At 39.5% G+C, this 13,160-nt stretch overlaps 1 protein-coding gene across 4 annotated transcripts in view; it reads left to right on the top strand.

Annotated features, from left to right (window-relative positions):
- TPD52 (tumor protein D52) overlaps positions 1 to 13,160 on the top strand; it is a 122,246-nt gene that overhangs the window by 84,785 nt on the left and 24,301 nt on the right. For all 4 annotated transcript variants that reach the window (XM_082432883.1, XM_082432882.1, XM_082432880.1 and 1 more), the window contains exon 2: positions 8,008 to 8,123. In XM_082432883.1, coding sequence (XP_082289009.1) covers positions 8,008 to 8,123 — 116 coding nt within the window. The remainder of the gene's footprint in view (positions 1 to 8,007; positions 8,124 to 13,160) is intronic.

The raw sequence follows: 13,160 nt of genomic DNA, 5'->3' as shown, positions 1-13,160 counted from the left end.
CAGAGTTGTATTGCTTCAGAAAAGTGACATTTTAGGTCTGTTTTAAAAAGGTAAACCTTTTTAGGTGAAAGCAGTGAAGTGAGAATGCAATACATAAAATAAAAAGAGAGGCAAGGTAGACCAGGATGGGAGACGGGGTGCCTTCCTACAATTCATTTATTCAGAGAGTATTGCCGAGTATCTCCTGTGTGCCAGACACTCTGCGCCAGATACTGTGCGGGGCCGAAGCTACGTGTTCGGAGTGCAGTGCTAAGGTCAAATACTGCCCAGCCGGCTGTGTTCTAAGTACAGTAGGCAACATACGGAGGGTGTTAGGCCCAGAGCAGCCCGGGTCACCAGGTCCGGAGAATTTCCTCCAAGAGCAGGAGACTTTTCCTACTGGTTTATTGAAATGAATGGGACTTGGGAATAAGGAGAGGGTTTCAGGAAGAGAGAATAACATGTGCAAAGACAGAAAGAAGGAGAGCATGATGTGGAAAGAGAGGGTGAAGGTGGTTGTACGACATTGTGAATGTAATTAATGCCGCTGACCTTCATGCTTAAAAATGGTTAAGATGGCAAAAATGATATGTTATATATTTTACCATAATAAAAAAATCAGATGGGAAAAATAAGTAGGGGAGGCAGCTTATTTTAACTTACTTTTTAATACGTTCCTTAAAAAAAAAAAAAAACCCGTCAAATAACATGTTTGCAGAGGAACTGCAGTTTGGAAGATGCAGTGAGCGCACTGGGGTGGGTGTGGGCGTGAGGACAGTAGCAGGAGATGGAATAGGTGGGCTCCAGATTGTCAAGAGCTGAGCTTTACTAGGAGGTGGGCAGCCATACAAGGATGTATGGCAAGGAGTGCCGTGGTCAGAGTCATGTTTTAGAAAGATCACTCTGGTGGCAGGGCGGTGAATGGATTGGAGGGGACAGAGACCATCAGGGAGCTTTGGGGGCAAGAATCTAAGCAAAACATGGGAAGAGCCTGGACTAAGGCGGGAGTAGTGGGATTGGTGGTGGAGCGTGAAGTGGAGAGGGAGACGGAGCCACATCTCAGAGAGGTAGGAAAAGACCCAGGGAGGGCAGTGGGACGTATCGGGACCGGAGACTTCAGAGTGAGGTTCAGTCTGCGCTACTTAGAGATGTCAAATGAGATCGTGACGGAGGACTGTCCTTAGTTGAAGGGGCATATGCTGAGGGAGGGGTTGGAGAGTGATGGGAAGTGAGGAAGTGAGCCTTGTGAATCAAGCTTCGTGGAGGAGGAGAGAGGAAATAGCCAGGATGACTTGTAGGATCCGGGAAAGTGAAACAGCAAATCCTTATCGAACACTGAGTATGTGCCCACGCTTGATTTCATGGTCCTTTAAAATATTCTTATAAAAACCCAGAGAGCTAGGTGGGATTATTGCCTTTTTATTTTTTAAACAGGTAACGGGGTTTGGGGCTCAGTTTCCTGGGGCTCAGTTCCCTGGGGCTACCATAACAAAGTGCCCCAGACTGAGCAGCTTAAAACAACAGAAATTTATTATCTCTACGGTTTTGGAGGCTGGAAGTCCAAAATCAAGGTGTCAGTGGGGCCATGCTCCCTCTGACACCTGCAGGGAAATCCTTCCTTGCCTCTTCCTAGCTTCCCGCTGGTAACCCCTGGCTCGCCTTGGCTGGCAGCTGCACCTCTCCAGTCTCTGCCCTCCAGCATCACACAGCGTGCTCCCTGTGTCTCTGCGTGCTCTGGATCTTTACATGATGGTCTCTCCGGGTCCCAGTGTTCAGACTTCCTTTTACTTATAAGGACATCAGCCATTGGATCAGAGCCCACCTAAATCCAGTATGATATCATCTTGATTACATCTGCAACAACCCGGTTTCCAAATAAAGACACATTTATGGGTCCTGGGAGTTGGAAGTAGAAGGTATCTTTTTTTTGGGGAGGGGGAGACGCAAGTCAACCCACAACACCATCTAGTTTTAAAAATCTCTGCCCTGTGTTTCCTGTCTTTACGCAGTGAAGTGTTTGGATTTCAATGATCCAAAATTCTTTTCAGATCTAAAAGTGTATGAAAATGGTTAAAAATTTTTTAGTTGATAATCATAGAAAGTCTTGAGAAATAGTTGGCCTTGATTGGAAAAAAAAAAAAAAGGTGAAAGACGAAGAACTGAAGGGAAGAGAGAACTGTTTAGGGCCCCGCTATAGGGGCTGACCCACTACACCTGAGCAGGGAGGTACCCACCAAACTCTCAACTGTGGCTTAGTTTTAATTGTAGGTTCTAAATATGTAGCAAAAAAGCTTTATTTCCTTCCCTGGTTGAAATTCTTGGGACTATGTAGCAAATGGATGGCTATGCATGGGGTGGGAGGAGGGCAGTGGGGGCGGGGGGTGGAGAGAAACTTAGTTGGAACAAATCTTTAGCGAATAAGTCAGTTCAAATGAAATATTTATGAACGTTTGCTTTATTTTGGGCGCTGTGAGTCCTGAGGTGAAAAGATAAGGGTGTGACGTCAGGACCTTGTTTTCTAGAACTGGAGACTGTTCAAGACTGAAGTCTTTTCCCCATTCTTCCTCGTTCTTCCCCACCGTTCTCACTCCTCAGACATGTTTCCACTGAAACAAAACACTAAGAACTTCATTTTCCTCAAAGTACTAACAAATTTTCTGACGTCCAAAGTATCATGTTTCATCACAGCAAAGACACCACAGATTTTAAGATGTACCTTTATTTTACGTTTCATTAAGGGAAAAAATTGCTGCAAGTTAAACTAAAAAACAATGCTTTGTTTTCACTTAAAATTAGCTTAAGTGAAAACAAATTTTATTTTAAGTAAAATTGTCACTTAAAATTTTATGCTTATTTTTTCAGATTTATTCAGACATATACATTGATCGTAACACTCCTCTGCATACTTTTTAAAGTCAGCTCAGTTCAGGTTTTCCTGAAACATCTTCACGTGCATCGCCTGACTTATCTGAATTCCCTTTCAGTTAGGAATAATCCATGTCTGTTTTATTTATTTTGCTCTCACAAAACGCCTGTGATACAGCCTTTCTTAAAAGAGAGGTCTGTGATTTTTCTAAGCCACTGACACCCGTTTTGCACATTTTGAGGCACAGTTACAGGTGACAAACAGCGATGCCACAAGGACTGCTTAGCCGCTGGTTGTACAATGATCTCCAGTTCAAAGATGTAAAATGTAGAAGAAAAAATTGTGTCTCAGGACTGAAGGGGCACCGTTCTCCTGGTTCATCCCCATCGCTCCCTTGGCAGTGGGTCTCCCACCTGGGCAACCAACCCTTCGCCTGTCCGTGGGCTCCAGGCTCTCTTCCCCAGATGAAACTCTTCAGGGTGATCCCATGCCTACAACTGAAGACAGGCTGGCAATCTGTTTGCACAACTAGAAGAAGAATTAAGCAAGTGGCTAAAATGTTAGTAACCTGATGGAACGAATTATCACTGATTTGCAGTCACTTGGGCTCGATAATGGTATCTATGACTTTCAAGCCAGGCACCCCCGCGTGTTCTCACACTTGCAGGGAACGAAAAGCCCTCTGCTTCCAGCTTCCCTTCTGACCTGCTGTTTGTGCCCCCTGCTCTTTGGAATTTCTCTACGAAAAGTGTACATGAAGGAGCAAGAGTTTAGAGTCAGAAAGACCTGTGTTTTAATTTCTGTGACTCTGGGCACATTACTGAACCTCAGAGAACCTCAGTTTCTTAATGGAAATAAATACTACAAATACGGCTTCGCTCATGGGGTGTTGGTTGTAAGATTCTTGCTTTTTTTTTTTTTTTTAGATAATATGTAAATGTGTCTCCCCTCACGGTGGCTGGTATATTAGATCTCAATAAATATGTCATATTTTCTCCCTCTTCTCTGTCTTTTAAAAATAGATTTCTGTCAGACTCTGAGGAGGAGCATTAAAATTAATGATCAAATAAGAAATTTTGAATTATTTATAGTTTTTAGTAATCTATATTTTAAAATTTTTATTGGAATATAGTTGCTTTACAATGTTGTGTTGATTTCTACTGTACTGCAAAGTGAATAAGCTATATGTGTACATATATCCCCTCTTTTTTGGATTTCCTTCCCATTTAGGTCACCACAGAGCACTGAGTAGATAGAGTTCCCTGTGCTATACAGTAGGTTCTCATTAGTTATCAGTAATCTATACTGATATACATTTCCATGTCCCAACTTTCATGTTATGAATGAGAAATTAATATCTTTTTTCCAGCATGCCAGATTCTACCTCTGCAATAAATACTCTACTCTTACTGAACATATAAGATATGGGATAATACCTAGAAACACATAACAAGGTTTGAGGAAACTATATGGTTGGAAATGATTAATAGACTGCTTTTGATCTACTCTACCAGTTTTTACAGAGTCTTATTTATCATTGGCTCTAGGTATCTCCCAAGTCTGACGTTCAGCCCCTTACTCTTGTCTTTATTTGTGCTTTGTACAATGAATGATTTGAAGTTTTATTTTCAAATAAAAATATTCAGGTTCAGAGTCCTAACTCCACCATGTATTCAGGTATGTTACCATGGGCAAGTTGCTTAACCTCTGCAAGCTTCAGTTTCCTCATCTGTAAATGGTGATGGTGATCCTTGTCTCACAGAAGTGTTGCAAGTAAAGGATGTAATGTATTGGGACCACTTAGCTCAGATTTGGATATAAATAGAATGCACTTTGTGGGGGCGGCTATGGTTATTAATAATTTTCCTAAGTCATGACTGTTAGGTTTTGCAGGTGATTTCGATATCTGTGTTTCTGTTTTTCCTTCATGTCCTTAATTTTCCAATTTTTTTCCCTAGTCGATGATCCTAAAACAAACCTCGCCTTTAAATTTTAATATTGATAATTTGCTGCCACCTACAGGCTAATATGAAAAAAGCAGAACATGTAATTACTAGCTTTCTTAGACTCTGAGTATAAAATCCCAAGGTCATCTTGGAGGTCCCAAAGCTAACTGTGGGCAACCCCAGAACGCCCTTTTCTGAGACTCTTATTTTCCCTGGTAGCTCAACTAAATTCTTGATTAATATCAGAATCCTCTTAGATTCTTTCTGGAATTGGGCAGTTACGCATAAAGCATCATTAGTAATCAGATATTGCATCTTCCCCCATAAGTAGATTTGCAAAACAGTGTTTATTAAAAAGCGTGAAAGAGGCTTTGCTATTTAAGGCATGGTTTAGCACCTGAGTTTTTTGTTTGTTTGTTTGTTTATTTGGCTGCATCGGGTCTTGGTTGCGGCACCCAGGCTCTCCGTTGTGGTGCGCAGGCTCTAGAGTGCACAGGCTTGGTTTCCCTGCGGCACGTGGGATCTTAGTTCCCTGACCAGGGATCAAACCCACATCCCCTGCATTGGAAGGCGGATCCTTAACCATGGACCACCAGGGAAGTCCCAGCACCTGAGTTTTGTTGCACTTTGTTGGGTCCTGTCCTAGTTGGAGAACTTGAGAGGGTCTGAGCAAAACATTAAAAATAAAATAATGTTTGTAATGAACTCTGTTGTGGTTCTTATTCTCTTGCCTCATACAATTGCTGCCTGTATGCTTGTATCCCATCCTCAGTCTCACGCTCCTTTGTCGAATAATCTGGTATAGGGCATACATTTGCAAGCGCACATGGACCCTCCTCAGTGGTTTCTGGCCGTACATAGCACAGCACCGTGTCCACAGTTTGATATGACTCAAGCTGGAGTAAGAGGTTCCAGTGCCAGATAGCAGGGGATGAGGCCAGTGAGGCTTGTGTGCTAAACTACGGGGTTGAAGTTTGCTTTGAAAACAGCAAGGAGCTACTAAAGGAACCATTTTAAGCTGCAGCGTGACATGATGAGATTTCTATCAGTACTTGGGCAATCTGCTTGAAAATATTTCAGAGGAGACCTGCAGAAGCAGCTATTCATTGAGGCTTTCCATCCACTGATTGTACCTGTCACGCATTGTCTTTGCATGAGAGGACTTGAAGGAGATCTTATTTGCCACTTTAGTTTGTGGTTTTTGAATTGTTTTATTTTGTATTACTTTTATGCCTTTAACAATTCTGTAAACACCTTTCAGGTAGGCACTGTTATGCTACTGATTATTGTTATTGTAATTATCAACTACTCTTATGCAGTTAATATACAATAGATCATGTGCAAGTGTCTTTGTACCTTTTACACAATGTACGTACGTATTCTTCTCCTGGGCTTGCCATGGCGCTGGCTGCTTGTCGAACAGCGTGCTTGTTCTCTCTCGGTCTTCCTCTCTGCCTGCCTCTTAAGTCTGTCATCTGCCACCTGGCATCTTGCTTTGGGCGGATGCCACGTCACCACTGTGGTGGAACCAGCCCTTCCCAGAGGTGGATGTGAGGGCTGGTGGGGAACAGTATGATCCCTGGAATGCTCACTGGCAGAAAAGAGGCCAAGAGCAGGAAGAGGAGGAGACCTTTTCCTGGTTCCCTGTGCAAAAAAGCTGTTGCCAGAGGAGACTGTGAACTCCCACAGCTGGGGCATGGGAATGGATGGCAGGACGGTGACCAGGGTAAGGTGAGCGAGCCCTCGCCTCAGGTGTAGCATTTAAGGGGGCATCGAAAAGCCCTGCAATCAAGATGAGTATTATGTTAATGCAGTGTTTTAAGAAGATTAAAATTGAAGCAATCCATGATGAACAACATACTAACATTTTAAATAAAGACAAGATCAGTAACAGTGCTGTGAAAAGCCACCTTTGGAGCCTGAGGCAAAAGGAAAAATCAGCCATACTGAGCCTGTCTATTTAAAAATTTGGCACTTTGTTCACCATGGATTCTTTGAATTAACTTTGATTTTTAAAAAATATTACATTAAAATATTAAAATAATTTATATTGAGTTTTTTTAGTGCCCTCTTAAATTTGACACCCAAGGTTCAGGGGCCTCACTGCCCACGCTCTTAGCCTTGTACTTGGTTGGTTGGGCAGAAGAGAGGGGAGACTTGCCGAGAGGCAGGTGCCTTCCTGGCTACTCTCTGAAAATACCGAGTTCTTCCTGATGGATGAGTAGACGTTGGCTCTATTCCAGGGCAATGGGTGTGACAGGATTGGTCATAAATAGTGTTTTGGTAGAAATATTATGTGGGTGTTGGTCATTTCTCTGAGTATATAATTTAGGATTTTTAAAAGGGTATCTGGATGAGATACATATTTTTAAAAAGATCCAGGTGTCTCCTACTTCCACTAACCAAGGGAAAGAAATGGAATAAAATTTCTTTAGACAGTTCTTCATTGAGGCTGTTAAGAGTTGAATCTGGGGCTTCCCTGGTGGTGCAGTGGTTGAGAATCTGCCTGCTACTGCAGGGGACACGGGTTCGAGCCCTGGTCTGGGAAGATCCCACATGCCGCGGAGCGACTGGGCCCGTGAGCCACAACTACTGAGACTGCGCGTCTGGAGCCTGTGCTCCGCAACAAGAGAGGCCACGATAGTGAGAGGCCCGCGCACCGCAATGAAGAGTGGCCCCCGCTTGCCGCAACTAGAGAAAGCCCTAGCACAGAAACAAAGACCCAACATAGCAATCAATCAATCAATCAATAAAATAAATAATTCTTTAAAAAAAAAGAGTTGAATCTGATTAGTAGAGGAAGCTAAAGACATTTACAGTCTCCTTCCTTTGGTTACTATGAATTATTAGTCATGCTGATTGACTCGTTAAGCATTTAAAGTCTTGGGAAGATCCCATTCTTGGCCTCTTAACTCTTCTGCTTTGCAGTAAGTATATTGTGACTGGAGAAATGAACAGAAGCAGAGAGGGTGCTGTATTTTTTAAATTCATATTTTGGTAGGGTGTCATTTGGTGGTTTTTAGTGGTTAGGTCAGACTTTTTTTTTTTGGTGGCGTTCCTGGGAAAGCCACATCATTTGAAGGTGCAGAAAAATGAGGTGTGGCTCAAACCGAATTGGCTTTATTCTGGCTGGGGCAGTGGAGGAGCCCAAAGGAGAATTTTACTTAGCTTTCATACCTTACAGACTTTTTTTTTTTTTTTTTAATCTCCAACAAGGTCTACTGAGAACAGACCCAGTACCCGAGGAAGGAGAAGATGTTGCTGCCACTATCAGTGCCACTGAGACCCTATCAGAGGAGGAGCGAGAAGAGCTAAGAAGGGAACTTGCAAAGGTAAAGGCGCACTCCTTCTGGAACTTCATGTTTTGCAGTTAATATATTGTCATTTGTTTTTCTAAAGCACATAGTAATATCGTAGAGTCAGTTTCAGGGCAGAGAAAGCAACATGTGTTTACTCTCCTAGAGATCTTGAGTGGGGGAGAGATGAGGGAGTGTGAGATCAGTTGGTTTTTATATGAGGGAAGGTACGTACGGGTAAAGTGGATCTGAGAAGTAGGGTGTGAAGTGGGAAATGGATGAGGGCTACTAGTGAATATCTTCTAAGTGACCTCACTAACCCCGATGTGCTTGGCTCTTCAGCTGCTTCACTGACTTTTTTCTCCCCTTGGCAGTGTTGTGGATAGAGGTACTTCGAACCTTCTTTCCATACCTTCCTCTCTCCCTCCCTCCCTTTTTTTTTTTCTTAAAATTAACCATTGTAAAGTGTACAGTTCAGTGGCACTCAGCATATTCACAATGCTATGCAATTATCATCTCTATCTAGCTCCAAACATTTTTAGCACATCCAAAGGAGACCTCATATTCACTAAGCTGGCATCCCCAGTTTTCCCTTCCTTAGCCCCTGGCGACAATTAATCTGCTTTCTCTCTCTATGGATTTACCTATTCTGGATATTTCATTTAAATGGAATCACATATCATGTGACTTTTGGTATCTGGCTTTTATCCTTTAGTATAATGTTTTTGAGGTTCATCGTTGTTGAGCTTGTATTGGTACTTCACTGCTTTGTTGTGGCTGAATAATATTCCATTGTATTTATCTTCCGTATTTTGTTTATCCGTTCATCTGTTGATGGACATTTGGGTGGTTTCCACCTTTTGACTATTGTAGATACTGAGCTAGGGAATATTTGTGGAAAACTGCTTGTTCGAATACCTATTTCTAATTCCTTTGGGATATACCCAGAAGTGGAATTGCTCATCACATGGTAATTCCATGTGTAACTTTTTTTTCAGACCTGCCAGCCTGTTTTCACAGCAGGGACACCGTTTCACATCTCCATCAGCAACTTCTGTACATCCTTGCCAACATTTTTTATTTTCTGTCTTTTTGACTATAGCCATCTTAGTGAGTGTAAAGTGGTATCTCATCGTGGTTTTGATTTGTATTTCACTAATGATGAATGATATTGAGCATCTTTTCATGTGCTTATTAGTCGTTTATATGCCTTCTTTGGAGAAATGTCTATTCAAACCTCTGCCACGTTCTTAAAACATTATTTGTCTTTTTGTTGTTGCGATGTAAGAGCTCTTCCTATATCCTGGATACTAGACCCTGATCAGAAATGTAATTTGCAAACATTTTCTCCCATTCCATACATTGTCCTTGTACTTTCTTCATAGTGTCTTTTTTTTCCAAAAGAAAATTTATTTATTTATTTATTTGGCTGCACTGGGTCTTAGTTGCGGCACGCGGGATCTTTAGTTGCATCATGCAAACTCTTAGTTGCAGGATGTGGGATCTAGTTCCTTGACCAGGGATCGAACCTGGGCCCCCTGCATTGGGGGCACAGAGTCTTAGCCACTGGACCACCAGGGAGGTCCCTCTTCATAGTGTTTTAATGCACAAAGGTTTTAAAGTCTGATGAAGTCCAATTTATTTTTTCTCTAGTTGCTTGCCCTTTTGGCATTGTATCTAAGGATCCATTTCCAAAACTCAAATCATGAAGATTTACACTATGTTTTCTTCTAAAACTTCTCTCTTATATTTAAGCCTGTGATCCATTTTGAGTTAATTTTTGTGTATGGTTTGTGGTAGGGTTCAACTTCATTCTTTCACATGTGACTTTAGTTTTATTAGCACCATTTGTTGAGAGATTATCCTCACTGAATGCTCTTGGCATTCTTGTCAAAAATCATTTCACATAGATGTAAAGGTTTCTTTCTGGACTCTTAATTCTGATATATTCATCTATATGTCTGTCTTTCTGAGTGTACCACACTCTTTTGATTACTATAGCTCTGCAGTAAGTTTTGAAATCAAGAAGTATGACTTTTTCACCTTTTTCTTCTTTTTCAAAATTGTTATTTAAGGTCTCTTGCAATTCTATATGAATTTAGAATCTACTTTTCTACCGACAAAAAATGCCATTGGGATTTTGATAGGGCTTTTATTGAATATGAGGATTGATTTGGGGGAGTATTGCCACCTTAACAATATTAAGTCTTACACTCCATGAATGTGGAGTGTTTTTTCATTTGTTTAGGTCTTCTTTAATTCCTTTTAGCAATGTTTTATAGTTTTCAGTGTACAAATCTTATACTTCCTTAGTTACCCTTATTCTGAAGTATTTTATTCTTTTTGATGTGATTATAAATGGAATTTTCTTAATTTTCAGATTTTTCATTGCTACTGTATAGAAATACAGCTGAAGTTTCCATGTTAATCTTGTATCCTGCAACTTTGCTGAATTTGATTATTAGCTCTAATAGATTTTCTGTGGATTATTTAAGAATTTTCTCTATGTAAGATAATGTTATCTGCAATTAAAGGTCGTTTTACTCTTCCTTTCCATTTTAGATGCCTTTATTTATTTTTCTTCCCTATTGATCTGGCTGAAACCTCCAGTGCTATGTTGAATAGCAGCGGTGCCAGTGGGCATCCCTGTCTTGTTCCTAATCTTAGGGGAAATGCTTTCAATATTTCCCCATTCAGTATGGTGATAGCTTTCATTTTTTTGTAAATGCACTTATTCATTTTGAGGAAGTTCCCTTCTATTCCTAGTTTGTTCAGTGTTTTTTTCATGAAAGGGTGTTGGGTTTTGTCAAATGCTTTTCTGCATCTTATTAAGATGATCATGTATTTTTTCCTTTCATTCAGTTAATGTGGTATATTACATTGATTGATTTTCATATGTTGAATCATCCTTGCATTCCTAGGATAAATCCCACTTTATCCTAGGTGTATGTATTCTAGGTCATGGTGTATAATCCTTTTAATATGCTTCTGGATTTGGTTTGCTAGTATTTTGCTGAGTATTTTTGCACCTGTATTCATGGGAGAGATTGACTTGAAGTTTTCTTGTGATATCTTTGCCTGGCTTTTGTATCATAGTAATGGCTGGCCTCTTGGAATGAGTTAGGAAGTTTTCCATTCTCTTCTATTTTGTGGGAGAATTTGAGAAGAATTGGCCTTATTTCTTCTTTGTTTGGTAGAATTCACCAGTGAAGCCTTCTGGTCTTGGACTTCTCTTTTTGGAAGATTTTTGATTATTTGTGCAATTGCTTTACATGTTATAGATCTGTTCAGATTGTCTATTTCTTCTTGGGTCAGTTTTGACCATTTGTGAATTTCTAGGATTGCATCCATTTCATTTAGTTTATCTAGTTTGTTGGCATACAGTTGTTCATAATATTTTTTATAATCCTTTTTATTTCTATAAGGTTGGTAGTAGTGTCACCACTTTTATTTCTGATTTTAGTTACTTGCATCTTCTCTTTTTTTTGCTCTGTCAGTCTAGCTAAAGGTTTGTCAATTTTGTTGATCTTTTCAAGGAACAGCCTTTGACGTCATTGATTTTTTGCTATTGTTTTTCTATTCTCTATTTTGCTTATATTTAATCTTTATTATTCTCTTCCTTTTGTTAGATTTGGGTTTAGTTTGCACTTCTTTTTCTAGATCTGTAAGGGTGTAGAGTTAGGTTATTGATTTGAGATCCTCTTTATTAATATAGGCATTTGCAGCTATAAATTTCCCTCTGAGCACTACTCCTACTACTTCTCATAAGTTTTAATATGCTGTGTGTTTGTTTTCATTTGTCTCAAGGTATTTTGTAATTTCCTTTGTGATTTCTTCTTTGACTCATTGGTGGTTTAAGAGTGTGTTGTTTAATTTTGATAAATTTATGAATTTTCCAATTTTCATTTTGTTTTTGATTTCTAGTTTCATTCCATTATGGTTGATAAAGATATTTGGTATGATTTTAAATTTATTGAGACTTGTTTTGTTGCCTAACATATGCTCTGTCCTGGAGAATGTTCCGTGTACATTTGAGAAGAAGGTGTATGTACTGTTTTGGGGTGAGGTGTTCTATTTATGTCTGTTAGCTCTAGTTGGTTTATAGTGTTGTTCAGGTTTCCTGTTTCCTTTTCACTTATCTGTTTGTTCAATCCACTTTTTTTACATCAGCTTTTATAAACTAGGTGGGGATAGGATGGGTAAGGCAGATTGGTGATAAGCCCTACGAGGAAAGTAAGAATTAAAAATATTGAGTATGTGGTACATGCCTAATATTGTTATTTTGAAAAGAGAAAACAAAAATACTTTTTCCACAAGTTATTTATGTTTACTGCAGAAACAAAAAAAAAAATCAAAGAAAATTAAAATTACCTACAGCGTAAAAGTTTTAGATTATCTGTTTCCAGATTTCCAGACTTTTTGCTATGTATGTATTGCTATAACATATTTCAGTATTTTATGAAGGCATCAGAATACACATCTATAACTTTTCTTCACTTAACTGAATTTCAAAAAAAATTTTGTGCCAGTAAATAATCTTCTAAAACATCATTTTAAATTGCTGCATAGCCCATTTTTTAATTGCTTCAAGCTCATTTTTAGTTAAAGGACATATTATTTATAAACATTTAGTTGTTTTCCTTTTTTGCTATTATGAACAGTATTTTGATGGAAGTACTTACATATAATCCTTTAGGCACCTCTTTAATTAGTTCTTTAGAATAAATTCCTAGAAGTAGAATCCCTGGGTCTACTGGGTTTTAAGGTCACAGAGTCATTCCCGTGTACACCAACAAGGCCAAAATGCTATCCAGAAGATTTCTCATAGTATGTGAGAGAGTAGTTTTTCCAAATCCTTGCCTGCTTTCAGTATAATTATGTCATTATCAGTAATATTAACTTAACAGTAATAGCACTTAATATAGGTCTAAATCTCCCAATAGATTATGTAATGTTATTTAACAAATGAAGTTATCAGACATATGATATGTAAACGTTTTCCCCCATTCTGTGTGTTTTCCTTTTCACTTCCTTTTCACCCTTTGACACACAGAAGTTTCTAATTTTGATGAA

The sequence above is a fragment of the Balaenoptera physalus genome (genome assembly GCF_965194825.1).
Source record: "Balaenoptera physalus genome assembly, chromosome: 17".
Taxonomy (NCBI): Eukaryota; Metazoa; Chordata; class Mammalia; order Artiodactyla; family Balaenopteridae; genus Balaenoptera; species Balaenoptera physalus.
This window is presented reverse-complemented; position numbering and strand designations above follow the sequence as displayed.